The sequence below is a fragment of the Anopheles funestus genome, chromosome 2RL (assembly GCF_943734845.2).
Source record: "Anopheles funestus chromosome 2RL, idAnoFuneDA-416_04, whole genome shotgun sequence".
Classification (NCBI taxonomy): Eukaryota; Metazoa; Arthropoda; class Insecta; order Diptera; family Culicidae; genus Anopheles; species Anopheles funestus.
This window is the reverse complement of record NC_064598.1, coordinates 7845976-7871793: the sequence shown is the minus strand read 5'-3', so window position 1 is coordinate 7871793 and position 25818 is coordinate 7845976. Positions and strand designations below refer to the sequence as shown.

General features: G+C 40.6%; 2 protein-coding genes across 4 annotated transcripts in view; one reads left to right on the top strand and one right to left on the bottom strand.

Moving 5' to 3' along the window:
* The first annotated feature begins 3937 nt into the window (after positions 1 to 3937).
* The window catches only part of LOC125765257 (cardioacceleratory peptide receptor-like), a 46811-nt gene continuing 24930 nt past the window's right edge, over positions 3938 to 25818 (top strand). Inside the window, exons 1-2 of one of the 3 annotated variants that reach the window (XM_049430189.1) lie at positions 3938 to 4639; positions 7103 to 7288. The gene's annotated coding sequence lies outside the window, so the exon portion shown is untranslated. Of the gene's footprint in view, positions 4640 to 6742; positions 7289 to 25818 lie in introns of all 3 variants that reach the window. The other 2 variants (XM_049430188.1, XM_049430190.1) reach the window with 2 other exon arrangements.
* On the bottom strand, positions 10632 to 15415 carry LOC125765258 (procathepsin L-like). The gene is made up of 2 exons (XM_049430191.1): positions 12290 to 15415; positions 10632 to 12152 (listed from the first exon to the last, which is right to left on the bottom strand). The coding sequence occupies exons 1-2, from the start codon at positions 12539 to 12541 to the stop codon at positions 11982 to 11984; spliced, it is 423 nt and encodes a 140-aa protein (XP_049286148.1). The 5' UTR covers positions 12542 to 15415; the 3' UTR covers positions 10632 to 11981.

The window sequence follows — 25818 nt, the reverse complement described above, 5'->3', positions numbered from 1 at the left end:
TCTGTCTCCAATCTTTACCGCCACCGTTGATGCCGTAGATCACTACGATGCGGGGAAACGAGATCACTTTAAATATTGCGTGCCGGTAGATCCGTGACTCACTGCTGTACCCCACCGGAGGAAGAGGAACATGGTCGATACACTGACGACACCCACACGCGAAATGCCAAGCGATCATTCGCACCGTGCATGGGGAACATGCGGTGTTTTTCGATGGAACTGATTTGTCGTCCAACACAAGCGTGAGGATGCTGTTTCTTTCCGAGGTCAAGTGGGAAGCGTATGTATTATCAGTTTGAAACAAATCTTTTGCATGTGGTATCATGTTGAGTGCGAAGAAGGTGGGTTGTTTCGTGTGAGACATCTCACCAATTGAAGGGTACTTAGGACGAGTTAACTCCTACATGCTATACGGAATAATTATTTCTTTGGTGCTCTAATTAATGCTTTTTGGTGTGAAATTATAATTATAATGTCGACTTGAAATCTCATAATCTCTTTCATGTAAAAGTTCTCTTTCTTCAATACTAATTCAATGACATCTTTTGAAAAAGAATGTTGTCTTGAGACTAGTATTTTAAACGCCAAGACTCTGCTGCTTCACAAGTTGGTATTAGACATTCGTTCGAATTCGAAAGTCGTGGATTGAATTTCATTTGGATCAACCTCTCTAAGCAAAGTCGGACACTGTCTTCTGGTATGTCTTAATGGCTAAAAAACCAATGCTGTTTTAACAGACTATTTTATGTTTAATCCTGACTGGTTGCCAACATAATCATTAACATCATACCTATCATCATCGTTAAGTTGATTGCAAGCAGAAAGGAAATTACATTAATACTAAGCTCACGCATTTATCGTGTCAACTATCGATCGAACGATCGTGATCATAGAGTTGGAGCAAAAATTAATTGACTCCTAGTACCCTGACATACCGTGGTGTGCCTTCTTCTAACAAATCCAACAAGTGTACTACGTCTCCAGGGTGCAGTTATGTACCTTCGGCTGGGTGTTGCTTTTCCGTACCAAACACAACTTCAAAGTGTTTTTTCTCATGGTTTTCATTCAATTTTCCTCCTCCTGTGTCACTACTTAGCACCTGGTAGCAATGTCTCTGGGTACCACTAATAGGCAAGCTAATGCCGCTCAATTTGCTGCATTAAAGTTACACTTGTTTGCGCGTTTTTCTTCCCCACCACACTCACCTCGCGCGCTTGGACATTGGCCAAATGCACCTTCAAACACGGCTGTGACTAACAGGCGTAACGAGTGAAGCATTCGAATACACTCGCGGGGAGTGAAGCCACCGGATCGGACGGGTTTCCAAATTTGTCGCGATCGTGCGCGCGCGCTGTGCGGCTGATAATTGGCTGTGGAGTATGTTTCGCGCAGGAAGGTACGACAGACCCTGGCACAGAGGCTACCGGTCATAAGGGGCTTAAGCCACGGTTTTGCTGTGGGTTTTAGGAAGGAAGGAATTTAGCACTCGTTCGCATTTAGCGTCCGCACAGATAAAGAAAGTATGGAGGGTAGAAATTAATGAACCATGCAATTGGCACACGGCGAAAAGGCCACAACAGTCGCCACATTTGCCACCCCCCACCCCCAGGTGGTAATAGCCCGTTTTGGGTAAACAATGTGGTGACTATTTAATTTGACGCTCAAGTGTTTTTTTGCGTTGTGATGCTGGCGCGATCAGCTTTTTAAAGTGGTGAGTTTTCCTTGTTTTTCCTGCGTTGCTTTCCGCTGCCTAACCAGCCACATAATTTGATGCCGCTCTCGAGGTAGCCCATGTGGATAAATAATAAATGTCAGCAATTTTGTGGCAGATCAGGGTAGTGTGTGTGGTCGATCAGAACATATCGGTCACGGTGAATGGAGTATGATGGATGGAGGTTGGAATGCGTGTCCGTCCGTCTCTGCCCTTTTCACTCTGCCGCAAATGTTTCCCAACCTACCCCCCCGGGGTGGAGGGTTAATTGTGGATTAGTTGTCATATTGAATAATTTATGCACACTTCGGTTGGCGCAAACACCGCATGGTGATAAAGGGGGGATGACCCCAACAGTCGACAGCTGTTGGTTAATTTTTATACAATTGAGAAATGAATCCGTAGAAGCAAAACAAAAACACACCGATTGGTGTTTGTTTTGTTTGTGCGTATCTATTCAATGCATAATTATCTACCAAGGACAGATGGCGCAAGAGATGTGCTGTTATGCGTGAACGCAATAAAAACAATATAATTTCAATAAACAAAACTTGAATAAATTGTTTCGGCATTTTAAATCGCTTAATTGCAATGGAGTTGAGACGATCCCTTTAAAGCGCTAAACGAACACTTTTCTGTTCAGAAGTAACGAAGGAAATCACAAACAATTTTTTAAAGTTTGTCTTTGTCGTTGTTGTTTTAATCTGGAATAAATGAGCACCCTCAGGCAAGTTTGTGACATCTTTAATCAAGTTGCATTTGTTTGCAACTGAACATTCCAAACACATTCGATGATACTCAGAAGAAAACATTAAAGAACATAATATACAAATATTTTACTTACTTTTTCCCCTTGCTTTAACGTTCAAAATATCAGCCTTTTTCTTTCTTTCCAGCATTAAAAATATGGTACATTTAAAGCAGATCGCGAAAGTGTAGTAAAGGGAACGAAAACATCAGCCAGCGGGCTTGATTCCCGTCTACCGTCCCAGCTACAGGTTTAACACTAATCAAGTGCACAACGCAAGTGCCTCTAATCCGGATTATCGAAAATTTATGTCCCTGTCAGTGCCGGCCGTACGGGAAGGAAGCTAACGGCCAACAGCCAGCGGAAGACGGAAAGGTTTGGTAGGATGGCCGTGGTATGCCTTATCGTGTCGCTCCCCTTTTTACGTGTGATGACTTATTCCTTCCGTTGGAGGTTGTCGCGATGAAGCATAAAGGATGGAATAGATGCATTCGTAGCAGGGGAATGACTATCGCTAGCCTTCGAACCATTTCCATTCATTTCTAGGGTAGAAAAGGTAGCATTAGCGCGCTGACCCATACAGCGTGGTGAAGTGGGCATATACGCGTGAAAAAGCTACACTTCCAGGCGGCCAAAAGCTTCCGTTTTTCCGTACGCATTCCCGCAGTGTTGTTTATTTGAATTTAATCAACAACATCAACAGCAAACGGTAGGTCGGTTTTGGGTTAGGTAAGGAAGGGAGAAATGGAGAAAAGCAACAAGAAACATACAAAAAAAAAAAGATTGTTAAATACACGCGGTGTCTCGACACCTCTTCGGGTCGCGTGGAATTTGCGCCCTTTCGAACGGGTGTACAAGTGCTGAGAAAGAAGCAACAGGTGAGTGAGAGTTCGCTCACCGGTTCGGTGCGCGTGAGAGAAAGAGAGTGAGCAATACGAAAGCAAGGGTGTCGAACGTGCTCAGGATGCTCAGGATTTATTCAGCATACTAAACACACACGGATAGAAGGGATGAAAATGTGATTTAAATCATTAACTAAGAAAGTAGTAGTAAAAATACAAAAAAATAATATAAATTTGTGTATGTTTTTCTTCTTAAATACTTGCATAATGTGTAATTTTGTTCTTACCATGATGACTTCTTTTTAGATGGGGTCGGGGTATATTTTCTCCCTAAAACAAAGTTTAACATATTTGGTTATAATTTATAATGTATTTCAGTTGAGCAACAGCTCAAGAAGATATTTATTTATAATGATTTCTAAACAAAAATCATGTAAAATGTGTACATTGTAAAACAATTCTCTTAAAAGTGAAAACGAACAATTTGTAGTAAGAAAGTTAAAAAAGGAGCAAAGAAAAAAATATAATAAAGGAATAAAAAAAAATAAACTAAGAATGTTTTTATGTTATGTTTTTATGTTCTAGTAATTCTAAACATAAGTAATGATTTTTTTTAGATTACTTACACCTTGCACCTTGTTTTAAGAGACTTTAGTGATTATTTTAAATGAAAATTGCAAGCTAGTAAAATAAATAGAAAAATAAAAGATGGTCATTTTTCGTTAATAAAACCCCCAAAAAAAAATCGAACCAACTTTAAGTTCAACGGGTCAATGACTCCTGTAACGAAAAGAATTCACGCAACACATCAAACCGCTATCAATGGTCCACTAGGGGAAGGTCCCAGATACCGAAAAGACCAACCGACTGCAAGGTGGTGCAACAAATGCGTTTTAGAGCGTCTTCTAATTTACATGTAAGAAACACGAAATCAGAAACATGAAGCAAAACAACCCAAACCAGAAGCGAACTAATGCTAAAAGCCACCCACCCACCCCTTTTAGACGCATGTTTCAAAACAACCACCGGCAATGTTGGATTGACTGCGGCACAAGCGACGAGCGTGAGAGCACAAAAACGGTCCCTTACCACCAGCACCAGCAGATGTCCAGAGAAAGCATTCACGAAAGAGTATCCATGTACATGTGCTGCGTGCTGCTGGGAAGGTTTGCCATCGTGATTCGGGTTGTGTGACCGTGCGCTCGCAGCACCAAAGTCAGTTGGAATTTGATGGCCGTGTCGGTCGGTCGGTTTTGGTCTGTTCGGTCGGGCTGTTTGTGGTCGCGCATTTTGCCGCTTCTCGTAACTCTACGTAATTTAGAATCATAGCCGATGCCGGTAAGGAAACCGAAACAAAAAAAAGTACCAAAAATGTGAATGTTTTGTGTGGAGGTTTTTTTTTTCTTCTACAATTTTCTCGTGAATGTTGAACAACGTTGATGGCCACAAAGCTGCCTTTTTATTATCCTGTAAAGACCACCACTGGAGCCTCGTTGCTGCATGTTTTCCCCACGGGATCGAGCATCGCATTACTCAAATCGTGCGCTCCTCAGCAGTAGAACAATGTAATTTAATAATCTGTGCAAAATCTGTGTAGAGTAAGCAACAACGAACCGTTGGGTGGTGGTGAAATGAAAAAAGGGGGTAAAAAACAATAACCAAAAAAAAAACAACCTCCCCGAAGGAAATATGCAGGATACACATAGTCACATGCGGGTCTAAACCAAGTCCAAAAAACCAAGCGCGATTTGTTATACTCACAAGGCAGGCTGTGCGGATAATTTATGAGCTTAAAGGTGACATTTGTTACATCTGTATTTTTTTTTGTTCATCATCAAACAACATGCTTGTAGTTGGCTATGTTTTCACTTTGTGTCAAATTATGCGTTCACGTCTTGGCCCTGCTGGTCTTTGCGGTAAGGTGAGGGAAGAAAAAAAAAGAATATGAAGTGCTTAGAATGAGCTTAGAGAAGAAACGAAAAATTCAACCAAATGAAAATGAAGGCTTTCCTGTGTTGCTTCTTGACCTATTCCAAGCGTTTACTACTTCCCCACCGTTGTTGGAAAATGCGTTGCGTTGGTTTTGCGTTTAGGAAAAATAAATTTCCTGCTTCTTTCTTCTAGTGGATTAGATTTTGAGATAGACTGGTAAAGAAAAAGCCACTTGCCTGTCGGTGGCCAGCAGCTAGCCAGCTGGACCGGCGATGAGCAGCAGTTGAAACAATAAAGCGGTGAAGATGAAAGCGAAAGTAGCGAACAACTTTTATTGCACGGACGGGATAGTGTGTGTCGATGCGATTTTCTGCTCACTTTCGCATCCCACACCACCACGGTGATGATGTGGAATGAATTTAGTGGCTACTCTGACTCGTTCGTTCAACCAAGACGAAACGGTGTTATTCGCTGCTGCAGCTCGTCATTCGCGCGATTCGGCGAAGAAACATCAGCTTCCATGGTAACGGCCAAAGTTAGCATGAAGATGAAATGAATAGGGTTTTATAGAAACAAAAAAACGGGTGGATTTGTGACGCTGGATTCTTTACAACTCAGCGGAGCGCTCTTTTATTTGGTAGCTCGTTATCTTCGTACCACACGAAAAGATCAATGAACAGGACAAGTGAGTGTTTTATTTATATTCCTGCGCGGTGTCCTCCTTTAGAAGGGTGGGAAATCATCATACCTTGTGTGGTTGTTGTTTTGGTTTTTGTCAAAAAAATTGTCATATTTCTGCGAAGTTCTCAAGTGTGAATTCTTGCATGCGCGCAGACAAGCAGCACTCGCACGAGACCGATGGGGTGCTTTGTATGGTCGAAGACAAATTTATGTGTAAAAATAATGAGTAACGTTTAAAAATTTTATTTGATACCAAATGGAAAAAGAAAACACATTATTTGAAAACAATTTTCCGTTTGCGAAAATTAGACCTATTTTGCGAAGGCGAAAATTAATGGACGTACATCGCTCAACTTAATGGAGGCGCCCAGTAAGACATAACGACATAAAATCATTCGCTTTCCTTTCTTATCCCTTACAAACGAACGTACATTTTCGTTCGTTTTTTTTTCTTTTTAAAGCGGGGGGTTGAGTGTTGTGTTTTAAAATTTATGGTTATTTATACTCATCTGCATCTTGCAACTCGGACGTGTGCGCACACCTACAAACCGTTGGCGGTATCGCCGTCAAATGGTGGCGTGGGAAATTTACAACCTTTATAAAACACCTCAATCGAATTTAAAAACGCATCTTAATTATAACATCTTTTTGGGAGTGTAAAACCGAAAGGAAAGTAATGTGAGGAACTTCAGTGCAAGGACCATTTCTGGTGTTGGAGCATTCTGACGTACCGCGCTATTTATAATGATGTTCCATATAGTACAGCGAGGAAGCTTTGTTTTTTGTCTTACACATTTGTTTTCTGTTTCGTGTTCATCCCTTCTGTAGTGATGTGATTTTTGTTTTGCTGCTACGCTTCTACCGATCTTAGTGATATGCTGCAACGTGCAAACCATGCCGCGTGCGCTCCGGTATCAGTGCGCTGATCAGACGCGATAGATGAAGCGTAGTGCAACAAGGGCGCAAACAAAACACAAACCCGTGCAGCAACAAAAGAATGTCCGTGCAGTGTGAAAATGATATTTATATTCCGGCAACTGTTGATGCGAAAAGTGACAGAAGCGAACGACGAGTGAACCGAGTTCAGTGCGTGTTGTAAGTTGTGGTGCATTTTTGTGACGGGGTGAGGAGTGTGGTGATGGGATGATCATCCAAAGAGTGGAGTGTTGATTTGCTTTTCCCTGTTAGCATTATTTATAAACAAGTGCAGTGTGTGTTGTTTCGTTATACATACCGAATACTCCGGGACAAAGCGTTACACTTTACGATCTTACGATCGATTCGCGGCCGGGGGCACAGTTTCACGTGAGCAGGAAGCAAAGTGTGCTATTGGAAGCAACATTCTCATCAACGTCCGACAGTGTATTTGTAAAGGTAGGTTAATAAATAAATTGATTGAATGAGTAAATATTTTTATGATTTGTAAATGCTATTGGAGGGTGAGGTTTTGGGGATTAGCTGGTGAGTGTTTATTGCAATTTAAATATTTACTAGTAGGGTTGCATTTAAGAAAATATTAGAATTTTATTTCGATATTGAAACTATTCACTTTAAAATGGAAAAATATGCATTATTTAAATTTAAATATACAACTTTTATTTACTTAAATTTCATTTTAAAAGCTTTAAATTCATAAAGAAGATTGTCTGGTTCGAAGTAACACATCAATGCGTTACAGCGTTACAGCTTTATAGATAACGTTGCACTGGTTGAAACGAACGCAAAATTCCAAGCAGAAAATTCATTTTAATACTTGTTGCTAATGTGCATTCAAATATGAAAATATTATTACTAAAAACGAGCTAACTTTCTTAATTAACCTAATAAGCTCTGATTGCTGGTTTTACACGATAAGAGCAACAGTCGGTGCACGTGATTGCACACGAGAAGCAATTGTTTTAAAGCACAATCGGAAGCAGCAGTGTTTTTCCTCGTTTTTCTTACATTCAATTAGTTGTTGATGGGGTTTTATATACGCCTTAGTAAACCGCCAGCAAGAGGGAAAACTCAATACAGGAGTCTGCACTATGAGTTGGTTTCCCAACCATTCTCTCACGCCGGAAGGCAAAGCATCCATTCACTCCAAAAGTTCCGGACGTAACGAAGCATTAGAGCATTTAGCAGCATAAGGTTCACTTTAATGTATATACCGCCCATACCGAACCACCGGGATTGACCTTGATTTCTTGGTACCGGATTGTAAGCAATGGAACGGTTCGGAACAAACAAGCACAACGTCCACCCGTTGTGTATTCGCCTCCATTTCCACCTTTTTCCACAACGTTTTTCCTTCGATGCATTTCATCGTTGCATATTCGTTCGCCGTTTGCCGGTGAAGGATGTTATTTTCAAGGAAATTTGATCACAACTCTACCCATATCCTTTAAGCAGGGGAGAAAAGAGAGAGAGGAAGAGAAAGAGAGAGAGAGAAAAGCAAACGTACATTTTCCCAGCTTGCTCAAGACACGTGTCCCAGTGTATGGGTGGCCTTTTTTTGTATGAACTTTTCTATCGCTTCCTTTACCTCCGGTACACCTAATAACAACACTTTTTGTTGCTCGATGTTTGTCGATTGTTTGTTATGAAGAAATAAGTTGAAAGGTTTGCTACCGGTTTTTGTGCTGAAAGTCAGCTTGGTGACAATCTGTTTCTTAGCAAAACTTTCTACACTTGGAAACATGGAAATTCTAGGCACACACCCCGGCACCATCGGGTGCTGTTGTCGGTGAGAAAACCGGGCGTGAAAGTGAAGCTTTCGTTAAACTGCTTTCCTTTGATCACGCAATGACGGGCGTGGGTTGGAAAAGCGGAACACATAGAAGGCGAATCAGTTGATCAGAGAATGGAAATGTTCCGGGAAACCCGGGTATGTCTTGGAAAACTGATCAATTAGGTGTCTTGAAAACAAACGTTCTGCTTTGTTTTGTGAGTTGTGAGTTGAATGTGCCAAGCATAAGTGTTATTGTACAATCAATCATAACAAAATCATGTAAAACCACCGATTCAATAGTGAAGAGATGTAGCTGTAGCTTCTCCGAAATCGATAGCACTGAAGCCTACGCCTCAAAACTTCATTACGATCAATCAACGACATCCTGCTTCTTTTTGAATCCATTAGCATGGCGCAATGATTTGTGCTACAAAATTGCGTTACTTTCTGCCACGAGTTAAGCGCACGTGCCACTGTTTGATGGAATTTGCTTGATTACCGTTTTGCAGGACAGTGCCAAGGGAACGCACGCGCTTTGTCCCTTATTGATAACGGGTAGCCTTAAACAACCAATCTTTTATTTGCTCATTTACTTTTCATTTTATTTGTATTTCCAACCGTGTGCACTGTGAAACGTTCCGTTTCAGCTGTCTTGAATGCAAACAGAATTTTCTTAAGATCATTTCACCATTTCCGAAATGCTTTTTGTTTCTTTTTATGTTGACCGATAACGTGCTTATGTCTATGATAAGGTTTATATTTATGTTTCATTTTTTTATATGTGTGGGTCATAGTAAATGGCACTTTTTTATGATATACGGCCTGGCTGTCCTTTTGCGAATAATTTTTTTTTCTTTTTGGCAGCTAGAACGTTACGTCCGTTTTTTCACATCTTCCATGCCACCTAGCATCCGTCTGACCGTGAACGATTCAACATTCAGGCAGGTTCGGGCGTTGGGAATCGAAACATTTGTTTGTCACATTGAGCCTTATTCGCCATCAAGCATGAAGCTGACGATTTCATACTCTATTTGCTTTTACATTATGCATTACCCATCAATAGTTGGGATGTTGCGAACTGTATCTTCTTGCTGTAGACTCTACGATGGATTACAGGTGGATTACTGATTCTAGCAGTTAAGTAGATTTTCTGTCGGTTGCTCTGTTTGTGCTTATAATCTCAAACTAATGTTACTAACAGTCCGGTAGATTATTGAGAATTGTACATCTTAATTCTCCTTACCATAATACATTTGATGAATAACCTCTAGGACGCAATATATTGAATTCTTTGGATTTACACCCTAGCTTACCCGAGTTCTCAAGAATAAAAAAATGATGAATGCTTTTCTCATGTACAAGGAGGAGGTAGATATCCAATAAATTGTGTAGGAAATCTTCGTAAAATAAATTCGTCAAGACATTCCAGATTTTGACACATAATGATCCCAATGTGTAGTTGTAGTGTAGTGATCAGTAGAAAGGTAGTTACTTGCGGATAACAAAGTTCGAATTGATAATTCCAAAAATACTGAGGACTCTTAATAATTTCCAATATTGAAACTTTAAAAGTCCAAAACTCTGAATCTTCACTGACTTGGTTATTAATTGCAAACTCGGATCAAAATTGTAAAGCTTCTCAATTGTATCTGTTTGTTGTGTATGGTCTGAGATTCGACCAGATTGAGTGACTCAGTCTTTCGAGACTTTCAAACTCCTCACAAGATTATGGCGAGACCTGCGAAAACAACCAGTCACTTCTGCAGTAGGTCAAGGACAACACAGATTTCTTATCAATGGTTTAATATTTTAATTAAGATACAATTGTCTTCTCATCTGTTCCAGATTCTCTTGAAATGCTGATAATTTTACAATTAATTGTGAAATGTCTGAAAATGTTATCAGAATCATACTGTTCAATGTATTAATTTTATAGTCAAATTGAATTAGAGCTTAGTGAAGATCACTCGCTACGTTTCGGAATACTGTACTACCAAAAGAAGACGATATGAAGTGACAGTTTATTGTACTTCCTCACAAGTCGAAAACTACATCACATGGGATTGCGATACAGTGTCTTACCCACATCCTAAGCTCATTAGAATGCATGCTTCCTTTTGGGTTTACCTCCCCATAAGTCCCTAATGACGTTCATGTTTGCCACGGAATGGCTTACCGTAAACATCGTAATGCGTATATCACCGTCTTGAATGTCTTCCCACTGATAAGGGATCTGTTTATTGAGGTTTAATTTGAAACCTCCTACCCTCGGTCAGTTGTGGTTTTGATTTTGAAATCTCTTTACCTACAATCGGAAAACCATTTGTCGGTACGGGGTGCCATCAGTGCACTGATTGTTATCGGTCATCCTACGACAACAGCATGCACGTTCTGGCGCTCCGTCGCATCGTCACAAGCTGCCCCCGGGGACCAACACGGTGATTTATTTATAGATTCCGGTTAGGCGTAGGTTGCAACAATGGCCGTACGGGCTTTGTCGATAGTAGCAGTGCTGGCAGGTGCATTAAATTATGTACGTCAAGCTGGCGCGTCGGTGTACAGCTCATTGTGTTGTAGAGCCGATACGTACGCCGATTACGCTCACGGCAGCATGCAGCAGCACCAGCAGCACCAAAAAAAAGAGATAAACAAAGGGGAAGGAATTAAAAAAATGACAATAAATTCATCTAAAATGGCAAGAGACTACATAAAAAGCAATCACCTGCATTTCGTCCCCGTTTGTCTCCATTTCTCTTCATGCATGGCGCGACGTTGTGGTTTGCAAGCCAAGAACTGCATGTCCATTATTTACCCTTCCATTCACACACAGTCCACACGGTTATTGTATGCAGTAAGTTTCTGTTTTCCTCCCCGCCGGTTTAAACAAACACAACACAACATCTTGGGTAACAGAACCAAACCAAAAAGATATATTGAAAGTACTTACGAATATCATCAATTACGATAAGCGGCACATGATGCAATTTGGCGATCGGCAAAGGTATAATTCTTTGTCTTTCCACGGCTCTTCATCGGGTTGTCGTTGTTTCGCATCCCACACCGGTCCATCGGAACACGCCTCACTCCCTCAACTCGACTTCAAGCGTATCCACAGCCGTCCAGATGCAATTAGCACTCGAAAAGTGCAGTAAATACATGATGTGGTCATTTATTTGCCACTTCACAGCATCACTCTTCCAATTCGCGCAACTTGTTAACCGTGATCCGGTGGGTGGTAGGCAAATTAGCTGAAAAGTATTACCTCTTTGCAACTTCTCCTTTGGTTGCTCATGCACTCACGCGAATTTCTTGCTTTGTCGCTTGGACATATAACAGGTCGGCAATAGTCTTCTGATTTCAAATAAAATGATGACCCCCTTTTTTACCTACCAAACTGTGTAAAGCTGTTTTTTCTTCCCTTTCATCCAAACTTACCGAAGATGTGTACGGGTAGTCTACCTCGCGCATTACTCCACCGGACTGTTCCAGATATTTCAACGTGTTTCTTAGCGAACCACCTCCGCAACCCTGTCAAAGCAGATTGAAATTAAACAATGAAGAACGATTCGTGGGCTTAATGTGATCGTTAGTCGAAAAGCTCCTACAGCATATTGCTCAGAATTTCTGGAATACCCTGACCTCTATAGCAGCGTTCCGACACTCACCAAGTTCCCGGTAGCCGTAGAACAGTCCACCATTTGCTGTTCGCTCACCAGTTCCACCCGACCGATGTGCTTCAATAGTTGGGCCGCTATTGCGTACGCCACGCTGAAAGCGTAACAGGAACCACAGGTCTTTTGGTTGGCCGGTGGCGTTTTGAAGCCTTTCTCGCGCCAATCGATTGACTCCGGCAATTCGTTACCGGAGCTGACGATTTCGTCGGATATTGTTGGTTTTACCTTACGGTGTGGGTCCATCTTCAACCGTATCAAACGCTTCCGATACTCACTGTTTTGCTGAAAGGAAGAATCGGTGATGTATGTAGATTGTGATGTATATTTGACGAATGCTTGGCTTTTAAGGAGAGTATATGTCCAGATTATGTCTTTGAGATAAAACTATTTATGGATAGTCCACTTTTAGACCGTATTCCCTCGATTGAAACGACATTTATGTAAGATGAGCTGAGCCGATTCTATTAGCACTTTCAATACTATAATTGAATGGGTTCTTCACCATTGCTCTTCAAGTCTCATTTAAGTTGGGCTGACGCTAGTTACACGTATCTGATGCAACATCCTCTTTAGAAGAGGAAGAAATCTATCATTTGCGCAATCACACCGAAGAAGATTAAATTTCCTATGCGTATACACGCAAACTGATGCAATACATCGTACCCGGAAACATTGTACAGTATGTATTGCAGGACGTGTGAAAAGTGTAGCCATATTAAAACACTGTCTGGAGTGTGAATGCTTTCATTATTGCCTAGATAGGAAAGATGAGAATGGACAACGTGTTGTGTAACCCTGCTGTGGTGTTTAATGGACGGAGAAAGTTACAAACTGACCACAGAGGTTTCCCCGGCCGTGATGTTTGTTTCGTGGAAATGTGAATACCATGAACTGTTCGGGAAATGTTGTACCTACTGACCCTTTTTTGTTGTGGGTGTACTTTTGAAATTAATTACTGTACTTGCAAATTATGAAAACCCCATTTGTGGTTAGTTAAGCAGCTGTGAGATCATAAGGTCCCGTTGGTACTTGAATTTCATACTAAAGAAATTATGGGAAGCTCAATAGCTCTCTTTAACTGTGCAGCATGAATGATTAATTAATATTGTAACTTTAAGAATTAATTAGCATCGCTCACAAGAAATACGGAACAGAGTTGTGTTACTTGCGATCCAAAATAAAGAGATGAATGTATTCTTTAGGGGGAAGTATCCAAACAATAACGACACTTCAAGCTATGCATAATATATGGGAAAACGCCTAAAGGTATGCAATGTAATTGTCAAACTGATCATATTAGGATGTTATTCCTTTCAACTTGATGGTTTATAAGCATATCCCTATGAAAATGGTCTGACAGTACGTAAATGAGATATACCATCTTGCAATATTTTTGATAAAAACTTCCTCTTAAATTCGCGATACACCTACGCGCTTGATTTTCGTTTCTTCTTGTGTGGCACAAGAGGACTTAGCCTGCCATTTTTGGCTTTTCCTGACTTTATCTACCCTTTGACAGAAGGCCCTTAAAATGTAATGCTAATCAGCTCACAAATCCGTGATACCGACAGTGTGGTTTTTATGTTGGGATACCCTCGAAAAGGATCCTTTCTTGAAACGGTTGACTGTTACCTTACCGCCAGGTAAGATTGGGCCATACTTAATGCGCCTGAATGTATGTTGCCGGTGTTAGCGCACTGACTTTTATGATTCTAGTTCGGCAAGCTAAACGAACCGACGATAAGATGCATGTGGTTTGAAAAGGGATGCTTACCATGTCGGCGAACGCATTCGGTGCCATGCGGAATCGATTGCTGCCCGCCTCGAACGCTTTGTTGTGTTCGTTGATTTCCTCCAGGTTATCCATGTAGGCGGACCGTCTGCGCTGGGCACGATACTTCGCATAATACTTCTTACGATGCGTTTCCTGTGCGGAACGTGGTAGAAGACGTGGCAAAAGCGGTTAGAAAATGGATCCCATTAGTGTGGGCGAACTTTTGAATCCATCTACGAACCGGGTTTTTTTTTAAATCTTACCATGTACGAACGAAACATGTCACTTTCCGTAGCTGCGGTGGCGTTTGTGGGCGGTCCGTCCGTTACTGGGGACGCTGAACGATCGGAAGAATTCTTTGATTTCTTCTTACCGGCTGCCACTCTTCCAACGATCGGTTCGGCAGCTGCTACCATTTCCAATTCCTCCGAGAGTGGAATTACGCCCGTTCGGTCGTGCGATCTTTTGCCCACCGACTGGAGGATCGCTGGTTTCGATATCTTCGACCGCGAATGGTTCACATCCCCTAGGAATGGTTTGTTCCGTTGCGAGGAAACGCGTTTCACGACCGGTGGAAAATCAACAGCAGCCGCGTACCCGATAACGTAAAGGCACAGGATTAAATGACCGCAGCGAATGTTCATGACGAACCAGGTTTTACTCTTCCACTGGCGCGACGTTTAACGAGCGAGCTATTAAGACGGTGAACAACTGGCAAATTAATAAACTCGACTCGTCCGCAAACTGACCGCGAAGAACCTGGGAAATGTTGGTTTTGCTTCTTTCAGCAACGAGTTGAGTGCAGTTTGGTATTGTTTTCTTTTTTGTTTACTATCGCCCTTATTTTGTGATCTCATTCCATTTCCATTCGATTGGCTTCTGTGTTGTTGGCTTTGCTGGTGGTTATGGTGCTCGTACGATATGTTTTCGGTTTTCGTTTTTGCACACCTTTTCAGTTTTCTGTCACAAGCCCTGCCTGCAACCATCGCCCGGCGGAAGGATTATTTTGTTTGTTTCCCCGTCTGCAAGGCACGGCTGTTTGGTTTTATTTCGCTACCGACTCATAACCGGAACAGCGATGTGAATGGGTTTTTATGATGTTTTTTTTTGTTCTTCTTTCATGCATTCCAAACGATTGGCTTTGTCTTTTAACCTAGTTCTTTTGCTAGAAATAAAAATGCCGTTTATTTATGGCAGAACGGTCGGGTGTGTTAATCATTTGTGTGGACAAAGTTTTAAAATATTGTTTGCTCATTATTATTGGCGAGTTTATTGTTTTGTATTGTCTTGCTTTTAGTATACAATTTTGTCAAGCGTTGTTTTGTTTCCGCAAGTAAACTGTTTCGTTTATATTTAAAACAGCTGTAACGTCCACTGAATAAAATAAGTGGTAAAACAAGAATTCAACTATAGACTAGTTTTACAATAACTTTACTTATATGTTAATGTTGCCCTGTTGCACTCATATTGAGCAACGCTTGTATGATGAACCCATCTCGTTATAAAAAGCATTTAATTAAAAAAAGACATTTTCTCTCATAATTAGTTGCGTAGGCTTTGCGGCACAGCTAACGAACCACACATACAACAGCTGTCCATATTGTTATATTGTTCCTGTTTATGTTGTGAAGAAAAAAGAATTGATTGCCTCACTGAGCAGTGTTTTCGCTCCTGTCACCTACATCAACAAAGCCAAGCAGCCTTTCAAGCGTTGGGCCAAAAATAAACCATTGAACAATTTTCGAACGTATGCATGAAGCAAACGTTGGCAATATTTACATGTGAGGACGGATGGATGCTTCGGTCGGTGATAGAGAAGTTGGGGAAAGCAAAACGCATTTTAACCACATCAATTACCACTCGTAGCATAATTAGAGACACGCGCCAATCGCTCAACAGCGACACCTTGGTTCTCTGAATTACTCCAAATTTTCCAATAATATTCATACCATGTTGACAGCTTATTTAGGGATGTTTTACTTTTGCTGGTGTATGGGTACATTGCATCATATTTTGCAAAATAAACCAAAAACACGATGTTGATGGATGCATGATGATTTTTGGATGATAGAAAAAAAAGATGCTGAATATCAATGGGAAACCGTTCAATGGAGCTGATCCTGCGTTGAGAGCACTCCAATTCAATCGAAACAATAGCTCCCGGGAAAGCACGTGTTAGGAAAGCAAGCCTTTGCAAAGGAAACTGTATTCAACGATTGGAAGTGTGCCGGAAGAAAAATGATGGTGGTTAGGTGATTCAAGTGAATATTTCGTACCTAAAACATCCTTTTCAAAACGGTAACCATGGGTGGCTGATGTTTGATGTGCCGGTATGTCCTATGAAGGCAATGAAGGCATAGTACATTCGGGTATTGTTCAGCATGCAACTGGTGTTGGCAGTGAACAGACAATGTTGTAAAACAAAACAAAAAATGTTTAAAATATCTCAATTTTTCCTACGAAGTTAGGTTGATGTAACGACCCATACCAGGAAAAAGCAACCCTATATGTCATACATACCGATTCGATTGCCTCAGAATTGGCCAGCAATAAATAGCGCTTGAGTAATAATAAGCGTACGAATATTCTACTTAACGCACGCCACGATGCAGTTTAACGTTGCGGTACGGACATTATTAAGCGAAGATTTATGAAGCGCCATTTGCACACTCAGAAGCAATTTGAGTAACTACAGCAGGGAGTGTTCTATTTTTGGTAGGTAAAAAATATTTCATGTTGAATGTTGATGTTTCAGATAAATTCAGGGAAAGAAAATAAGAGAATTCAGTTTAATGGAATTCCAAATTAATGATTAAACTGTTAAAATGGATCCGAAGAAATGTCTCACTCGTCTTGAGTTTTCCCAACTTTTGTGTACAGTTACTTATGATATATTCTGGACCCAGCGAGTCAAAGTTTAACATTAAGGTTAAACGATTTAATGTCTTTCTAAGAATGTCTACTAAAGCTTTAAGTGTCAGCTGTGGTAACGTCTTGAAATGTTCATGTTTGTAAACAATAAATAAAAATTATTTCAAATTAACAAATTCCATTAAATCAAAGTTGCTATTATTACTGTATGAAATTAAAAACAGTCTACTAAAAAGTATTCTATAACAGTCAAACTCTTCATAATTTACATAAATTGCTTGAACTGTAATAAATTTAATATCGCCATGTACTACAACAGCAAGCACGATGAATTGAAAATGGAAGATTCCCTAGCAATCAGTGTCTTGTTGAGAAAAAAACCGATAAAAAATAAAAACGATTTACTCACGGTGGCGCTCGTGCAAGGGTACCGGCGACGATGGTGTGAAAATAAATAATACAATATTTATTTCCCACCCGGCTTGCAATCGTTTGCATGCGTACCGTGTTGGACAAAGTGGCCCAGCCGTCCCCGTATCGGATCGTGCCCTCCATGCCCTCCATGCACAACCCCTAACGGTAGGCAGGGAAGGATAATAAATTCCCTTAATGATCAATCGATCAACCGCACAAGCACACACCGGTGGGGCGGAATGTTTGGGAATTTGTTGGTGTGTTTTTTTGTCTACTTCTTCAATTGTGCGTGTGTTTATTTTATCTTTTGGTTTAATCGAAAAACGCCACTGGTTAGCGTGTGATAAATGGAACAGAAATCATGTTACACCGGATGGGAGGCTTGTTGTGCCTTCATTTGCGCGGAGGTGGTGTTGAAGAAAATCAATCGTGGTAATTGAAATCAACCAAATGCAATTTATTAAGCGCCGTTCGGTGAATACTAAATTAAACACTCATGGCGGTTGGTGGTTTTTTCGTGGCGCCAGGTAGTTGCAATTTTTAAACGAGTAGAAATACGGCCAAAAAAAATACACAACTCCCGTCATCACGCGCTATTGTGACAAATAAAGAAGTGCAGCAAACAAACAATTCGACGCACGTTTCGTCGAGTCTGCTGTTAATTGGGTTTAATTTATGATCTTTTCGTTCGCAGCACATTTGCACATCATTCGGATGCCAAATGAGGGTGGTACTGTGTGCAATATTTTTAAAAGAAAGTAGATTTTTTTCCCATGTTTAACTTGTATTTAAATTTCAAGAAAAATACCTAAAAAATACCTGGTAATGGTGCTTTATGAGATAATATTTAAAATTATCATTTAATTTCTTTTCAAATACTGTTGGAAAATTTTGATAAATTTTGTGAATATTTATTCTTAAAAATCTCTGTTAAATCTTTTAAATCTTAAAAAAAATTTATGTCAAACAAACCCTCCTTAGCTTAGCTTTCAGTAGTTCCAATTTGAATTAAATGTTTTTATTAATTATCACAAATTAATCGGAACCTTGTACTGAATTAAAAGTATTCAAGTTTACACCATCAAAAGTGAAAATGAAACTGAAAAGCATAATGCAGACTACATTTCCGCTATTAGGACGGTTTCATTCGTACACTAAGAAGGATTATGTCACTTCTGTTTATTTGTCCTGCTGTGCTTTGAACGGCAAGCAGCACTTCAAAAGATGGTTTCTATAGGGCTTCCGGTGTGGTAAGCAAAACTGAAGTAAAGTTTTCTTTCTTCCATTTTATTTCCAACTCAACTCGATTCAGAACCGGATTGATCTGGTCGAACGGTAATGTAAATAAACGTGAAAATTATTCAACCAGATTTGTACGGCGTTCTCGCCTCTTTGGAGAGGAGTAGAAGATGGGTGGGAATGTAATAGGACAAACTTCCGGTTATACATCGTCAGTGGAAATGGAAAGATGCGTGAAGTGGATTTCCGTGCTATTTCGATGTGCGGGCGATCGTGTTAATTGATTTTTCAAAATCTTGAAATCAAGTTAGAGTTCAAGTTAAGTTATTATTCAATTTCAATAAATGCTTCACACTTTTTTTGCAACCAAATTAACTAAATATTATTCAAATCCATTAAATATAATTTAACATATTGATGGAACGTTTTGCAGCAATCCATCTTCGATGGAGGATTATTCGCCCTACATTAAGCACTCATTTTGCATCTTAAAATGTCTATAACCAATTTGCTTCCCCATTTTTTTCCCGCACTGCACTACCGTGTTGCATTTTCTCACGTAAGGTATAGCAACGCGGAATGACGACGAATAAGGCAGACACTGCATTCTCTCTCTCTGTTTTCCATACCATCTACCGCTAGAAGTCGAAGCGCCTGAACATACATCATGCACCGTTGACATATGAATGGCTGTTAAAAGGTACATATTTTCTAGCACCGCAACCAGTGTGGGAGCAAAGTAGGTGAGAGGGTACGGAAATAAATCACTGTCTCACGTAACGCAAATCTTGAGCATCGCCGAATGGAATTCGTGTCGCGTTCCTACCATCTTTGGAGGAAGGCTGCGGCAGATTTCCTTCTTGTCTTGTCTTGCTCCGTTTGGCGCTTTCCGCTACTCTTCCAAGTTACGCTACATTTTCGACAATTGTTCCGGTTTTGGAAGTAAATTCACCGCACAACAGTAGACGGTGTGATGTGATGCATTCTCGCGATCATCGCCACTTAATATACAGAACACATCAAGTAAAAATTAAGACGTGAACCCCAAAAACGAAGATCACCATACCTTGGTGTGGATTCTTCCGCGAAGAGTTGCATTTTTGGGCAGTGGATCTATAAATCATCTCACAATGAACCTGGACCCCATCAGGAGACGGTTGACGTTGCACACCGTTTTCGGGTTGTTCATTGGTCCACTTCCCTGGATTCAACAGCCGTGGATGCTGTTGCGACGAATCAGGCGAAATGTCATTTCCGCTGGCGTCCCATTTATCTTGGCGTGTGTCCACACCATATTTCAAACGTCATCACTCTTGCACCATCGTTTCGCTTTTGACGATGAAATACCCGTCGGTCACAATATTGGACAGTGTTTTGTTTTGTTACACGCTGTTTCTGGCCTTTCGCCGGGTGCAGAGGGCAACATAAATAATGTCTCCCAAGCGGATGGATTCATAAGACTATCGAGATATTCATTTAATTTGTGCGCTGCATCCGATTCCAGCAATCGGTGCAGCTTGACCACCGCATTACATCTTGATTGGTAGATAGTGCGATGGACCGAATAATTTCCAAGAAGCAATCTCGATTATCGAAAAACAGCCAGGAAATGAAAAAGAAACTAGCGGGGTTTGGTGTTGGCGGATAGTGATTGAAAGATGGTTCGTTAGGTGAGATATTTTTAGCGCTAAAGCTTTCCGCGTAGGCAGCTAGAGGCAGAAGATGAGTAGTGCTGATTTATTGTAGTGGAAATGGTAGCAAATAGCAGTGGTGGAAGTAATTCGAACCTCGTGCGCCTGGAAATCTCTCACTCAACTGGATATCGATGTGCATGACTATAGTGTTCAGCAGTCTTAGTTGAATAGATCTGTCTATTCGATTCGTTGCAATTGAGTTTCTTGAGCAGTAGAAACTTATTTATTGGTATCTAGATAAATTAAATTCTCAACATTCTTTGCTTAATTTAGTGTTAAGAATGATTTCTTAAATCAGGGAAGATAGGAAGGAAACTTTTGTGTTGAGAATTGCATACATTTAGGCTTCGTGCGTCATTGAATTCCTTGAAAAGTGTTGATTTCGTTAAATTGTTGAAAATTTGTACAGTTTGAGTTAATATTTTTATTGAATCCCTTTTACAAACTATTAACTTATAAACTTTATGAAATCAAGACAGGTTGTACGTGGGATCGTTTAGAAAAGTTTCGCCAAAAAAACTGCTTGTTTTACCCAGAGTTATAACAACCAGCAGACGGTCACGGTCTCCATTTTGTATCTTTGTATTCATGGATAATAGTTTTTTCTAGGAATTTGGAATAAATATCATATTAGGTGGTATGTTTTTGCAAACTTTCATACCCTTTCAACGGGACAACAAGATCAGAGCTCAAGATGGCGTCGTCAGAAATGTCCGTTTGTCTTGGAAAACGCATCGTTAGCGTTCTTATGAAATCCTTTTTTTTACCATACACCATGATCACGTGAACACACCATTTGATGATTTTCTTAAGCAAAACAAATGGCAAATCTTTTTTGCAAAGACTTCAATCATATAAATACAGAAAGCCAACATTTTCGTTCTAATGCCGGCATAAGCCTTTCTTGCTGGGAAGGTTTTCTTGAGTGTGCTTGTCATGCTGGAGATTTGCAAAAAACAACCACTAAAACAACTAACGATTGAACAACGAAATCGGACCTGATTCATATACGATGAGAAGAAAATATGGAGAAAAAAATTAATGTCCACAAAACAGGTCACGTTGCGATGAGTTGTGGAAAAGCTGGTACGTTCAAATATGATTAATGGGAAAACCGTTGTAATTCAAGCCCAACGGACCGTTTTACGCTGTAAGATGCGAATGGTTAGTGGTTCTATAATGTAATAAGCCTCATTTCTTGTGCTCACGAGCGCTCGACCCGCTATGTGCTCCGTGACACACGAAACAATCATACCAATTGTGTGCTGGCAGTTCCAGAGAGTTCCTCAAGAGAAATACATTTCAAATTCTTCCCCCTGCTACACGATGTACCTGCCAGAGCGAACATCCACAGGCCGGAAACAGTGTGGAATTACCTTAATAGGAAAATTGATTATAAGTATCAATCAATTCCCGCGTGCACTGTGTTGACAGTTGCCCAAGTCTTAAACGTCACGCTCGGCTTAGCCGAGTAGACGCGTGGCTCAATCTTGAAGCCGTGTACGTACTGCATTTCTCATGCAGCACGAGTCTCAACATATCTTTGGTTGGGTTTGCTTGCAACAGACGCTGGGTTGCCGATACCTTATCGACAGGCCCCGAGTACCCGAGACACATGAAATATTGTGCGTATGAATTATTCAACCTCCAAAGCAAATCTGTCACGCTGGATCGGTTCGGTCAAAGCATAATCTATGCACTGATCAGCATTTTCGGGGTGTTGAGGTTACAAACTGCGACCATAAATCGACCGTACAAAAAACGTCGAATCGACGGTCGTAGAAAGAGGAAACGCATGCGGCGCACCGTTGCCATCTCTTGTCCTAACCGTGAACGGCTATGGTGAAGTGTATTGCAATGGATTAGACGTTCTTTTATGGTTGGTTTTGTCCGAACGTAGTAAAGATGAGCAATGACACTTCGTTGACAGCTGGAACAACTGCATTAGCATTCACGGTCCGTGCATCTGGTCGATCTCTTATGATTGAATGGTAAAAGGAAAGTGCTTGTTTTCGTCCCATTTATGCACCTTATGCTACACAGACAGTGAGGGTATGCTGAATGTTTTACATCTTGTCCCATGTTTACTGTGAAACAATTCCCTCTCTCTGGATGAGGTAGACGATCATACAATGTCATCTGGAATGTATTCAAACATCTTCGTCTGGGGAAAAAGAAATGAAAGGGACTTTTCTCGCCCGTTTTCGATCTGTTCCAAAATCAGTGACCAGCAAAGAAAAAGTCCCTTTTGGTAAAAGGGACACAGTGCTACGGTTGTGTACCGCTATCGTAATCCATTTATCACTAGAAAGAAAAAACGTCCCTTAGGATGTGGGTTAAGAAGGCTTAAGACAGGTTGAAGATTCAGGATCTCTTTTTGTTTAAGTTGAAGTTTTGTTTATGTTTTCCTTCGCTTTAATTCCATAAAGTTAAAGCATAATACTTGGAAATCCATTATAATCAGTTTCGATGTGTTTTGGAAAAAACGATTGAGTAATTGTTGTACAAAAATAGAGCGTAATTTGATTGGTGCAAATGACAGCTCTAATGATTGGGTTTTGATTAATTAAGGACATGAATTAAATGATTATTGTAGTTTATTTATTTCACAGAGCTCAATGTATTTCCTCTCTTGTAGTTCCTTTAAAACGTCGTTTAAAATTGGTTTATGTGCTTATCATTTTTTGTAAGTTAAGTCATCTCAATGTGGGTGATGAGGATAAAGATTTCACCATAACCATTTCATCGTATGAATGGAGATGGTAAATTTTATTAAAAGTTTTTAATCGAATGATTTTATTTTTTTCCTATTATTTTTAAATATTCTTCACACTGGGATAATTACAACATCCCATTAGTTTTAAACTCATTTATTTTCACTCAATATCTCAACGGTAATGATCACGTTGACATTTCGTGTTAATTTTTACCATCCCACGTTTGACATTTCTACTAAGTATTTTTATTATCATGCAGTGAATTATAAGGTCAATTTTTTAATACAGGCTAACTGGGAACTGGGATAGCGTATGCAAAAGGGAAAAAATTGCAAAACTCGAAACAGTTAATCGCAATGGACAAGTTTCTTTTTAACACCTTTTCGTTTCGTACCGGGAAAAAAGTCAATCTTGGTGCATGTTCAGAAGCAAATGAACATGGCAAAAAAAAGAGAATCCCGTCCTCCTGGTGGTGGAAATGAAATAACTTACCAATTCTCACCACTTCGCACTGGAACCCCCCTTTGTGGCACATTTTTTCGAAGCCCAACTTCACGCCCAACGTTCGGTGGTGGTGTGCGTTTAATTGCCATTGACATTGTTCGGCCCTGATAATCGTGGTATGCCACCGATGGCTGGGAAGAAATGTTACCCCAAAACTCACCAATAAGTGCAAAGCCTGATCGTAACATAAAAGCGAACCGCGTGACAGGTTCCGGATCTGCCCGGGAAAGGAATTGGGAATGTCTTCCCCAAAGCTTGACCCACCCGAAAAGCGGGACACGTGCGTTGAAGGTAACGGAGGGTGGTTCACGACTTGCTGGCCCACGAAATTTGGCGTTGCCAACGGTGAAGCCGAATCAGTGTCAAGATCGTGAAGGTGACGATAATTGCTTTATTGGCGGAACAAATGCCACGGACCGGTGTCCGGAATGGTCGGTTGGGTTTTTGGGACGGTGAAACTTATGCCGAAAACAGCATAAGATATCGGTTCCCGATCCGTTTGGCATTCCGATTGTTGCTGGGCAAGGAGGGAACGATTCACGAAAAAAAAATCCATTCGCTCGTTCCACTTTTTGCGTACCTTTTATATTCTTCACAGTGCCTGTTTGTGTGCCTATAATATTACGAACTTCATCCTGATCAGCTAAACACTCTACATGCTATCGTTTTTCCTGTTCATCAAAGCCGCTTACATCGCACTGGTTGTAGCACATAAATAAACATATCGCCATGTAAGGCCCAGTTCGATTCCGGGAGGTCTTTTGCTTCATATGCTGTGCCGTATCTTGTTTTTATGGTTGATGAATTTGTTTCCGTTTAACGATTGTTTTTCCTTCCTCTCTTAACCATTTGCTGAGAAGCTGCCGAGTGCCGAAGGAAACCGTACATTCGGTCGTCAACGCGACACAGTTCGCGAGTAGCTACGAGGCGATCGTAAATCTTGGTGCTCCGTTAACCCGCCCTTTTTGGCGGAAGTAGCGCCAGTATGCGCTGCAACGAACGCAAAAGGGCGGCATTAAATTAATGTACGAATTATGTAAACGGTGCCGATCACCTCCGGCCGGTGGCGATACGAGGCCATCCGTTGGCCCTTACCAAACGTATTGATCTTCCGGGGTTTGTTATGCTGCTTCCAAAAAGGGCTTATGAACCGAGGTCAAAAGGCAAACCCACCCACAAAGCATATCCTAAAAGGTGTTTACCATCAGCGATTGAGTGATTGCGTAGCATGGCAGCGGTAGCATCAAAAGAAAATGAAGAAAGATGGAAAATTTTAAAAAGAAGTTACCGTTTCGATCGAACATTGATCGGTTGTCAAATACATTCGGTTTGTTGTGTTGTCGTTGCGATCCGGCATAAATTCCCACACATCTTTATCTTGTTTTTCACCCCCCACGTACCCCTCCTTGCCAGCGTGTCAAAGTGTTTGCTTAAGCCGGTTCTTCAACCCCGCGTACGTCCCGAGTCATGGATCGGGTGCGATTAATCTCGCTGACAGATGAATGGGGTTGCGACGGTATTGATTTATGGGCACGATTTGAACTAAATGATGGCGCTGGTGACCCTTTCGGGTTCAGGCCGTACCGGTGAGCGGTCCGAAGAGAAATGAAGCTGAATTTGGAAAGTTAATTTGTTTGTTGACGTTACGGGAACGGTGTTGATCGTGTGTTGCAGTTCACGTATGAAAAACGAAATTATACGCCGAGCAGAAGATAATCAATTGCATCGATATCTGGGAATTAATATCAATTTGTGGGGCCGTATCCTTTCGGTACGGGGGGGGATAATATATTGAAAATCAATTTGAAATGTACCATTTCAACGATGTTTTTAATCACATGACATAATTGCTAGGATATAAATTGTACTATCGGTCAACTGATGTTGATTTAAAAGTAAATTTAATAATTCAATATTATGAAAGATGATTACTACTAGAATTGGAATTTAGTGTTATTTGTAATTATTTTCTCATTTCTGATATGTTGGTTTTAGAATTGCTTCTAGCTAAAATAATAAAATGTGTTTTATCGTTGAAATAAATCTTCTCCATCCAGTGACAACAATATTAATAAAGTAATGAAAATGGATGAAAATATAATCACTTACCATTAAAGTAATCGTAGCAGAAATATTGCTTTTGTCAATGTCATTTGAAATGCTAATTGAGTATTGCCTGTCTTAACATAGCTTTGACTCCATGAAGTACTTACTACCAATTACCAAACAGACCAACTTCAGAATTCATCGTCGTTCATTTATCATTTGGTACATAATGAAACCAAGCATTACACCTGTACCTAAAAA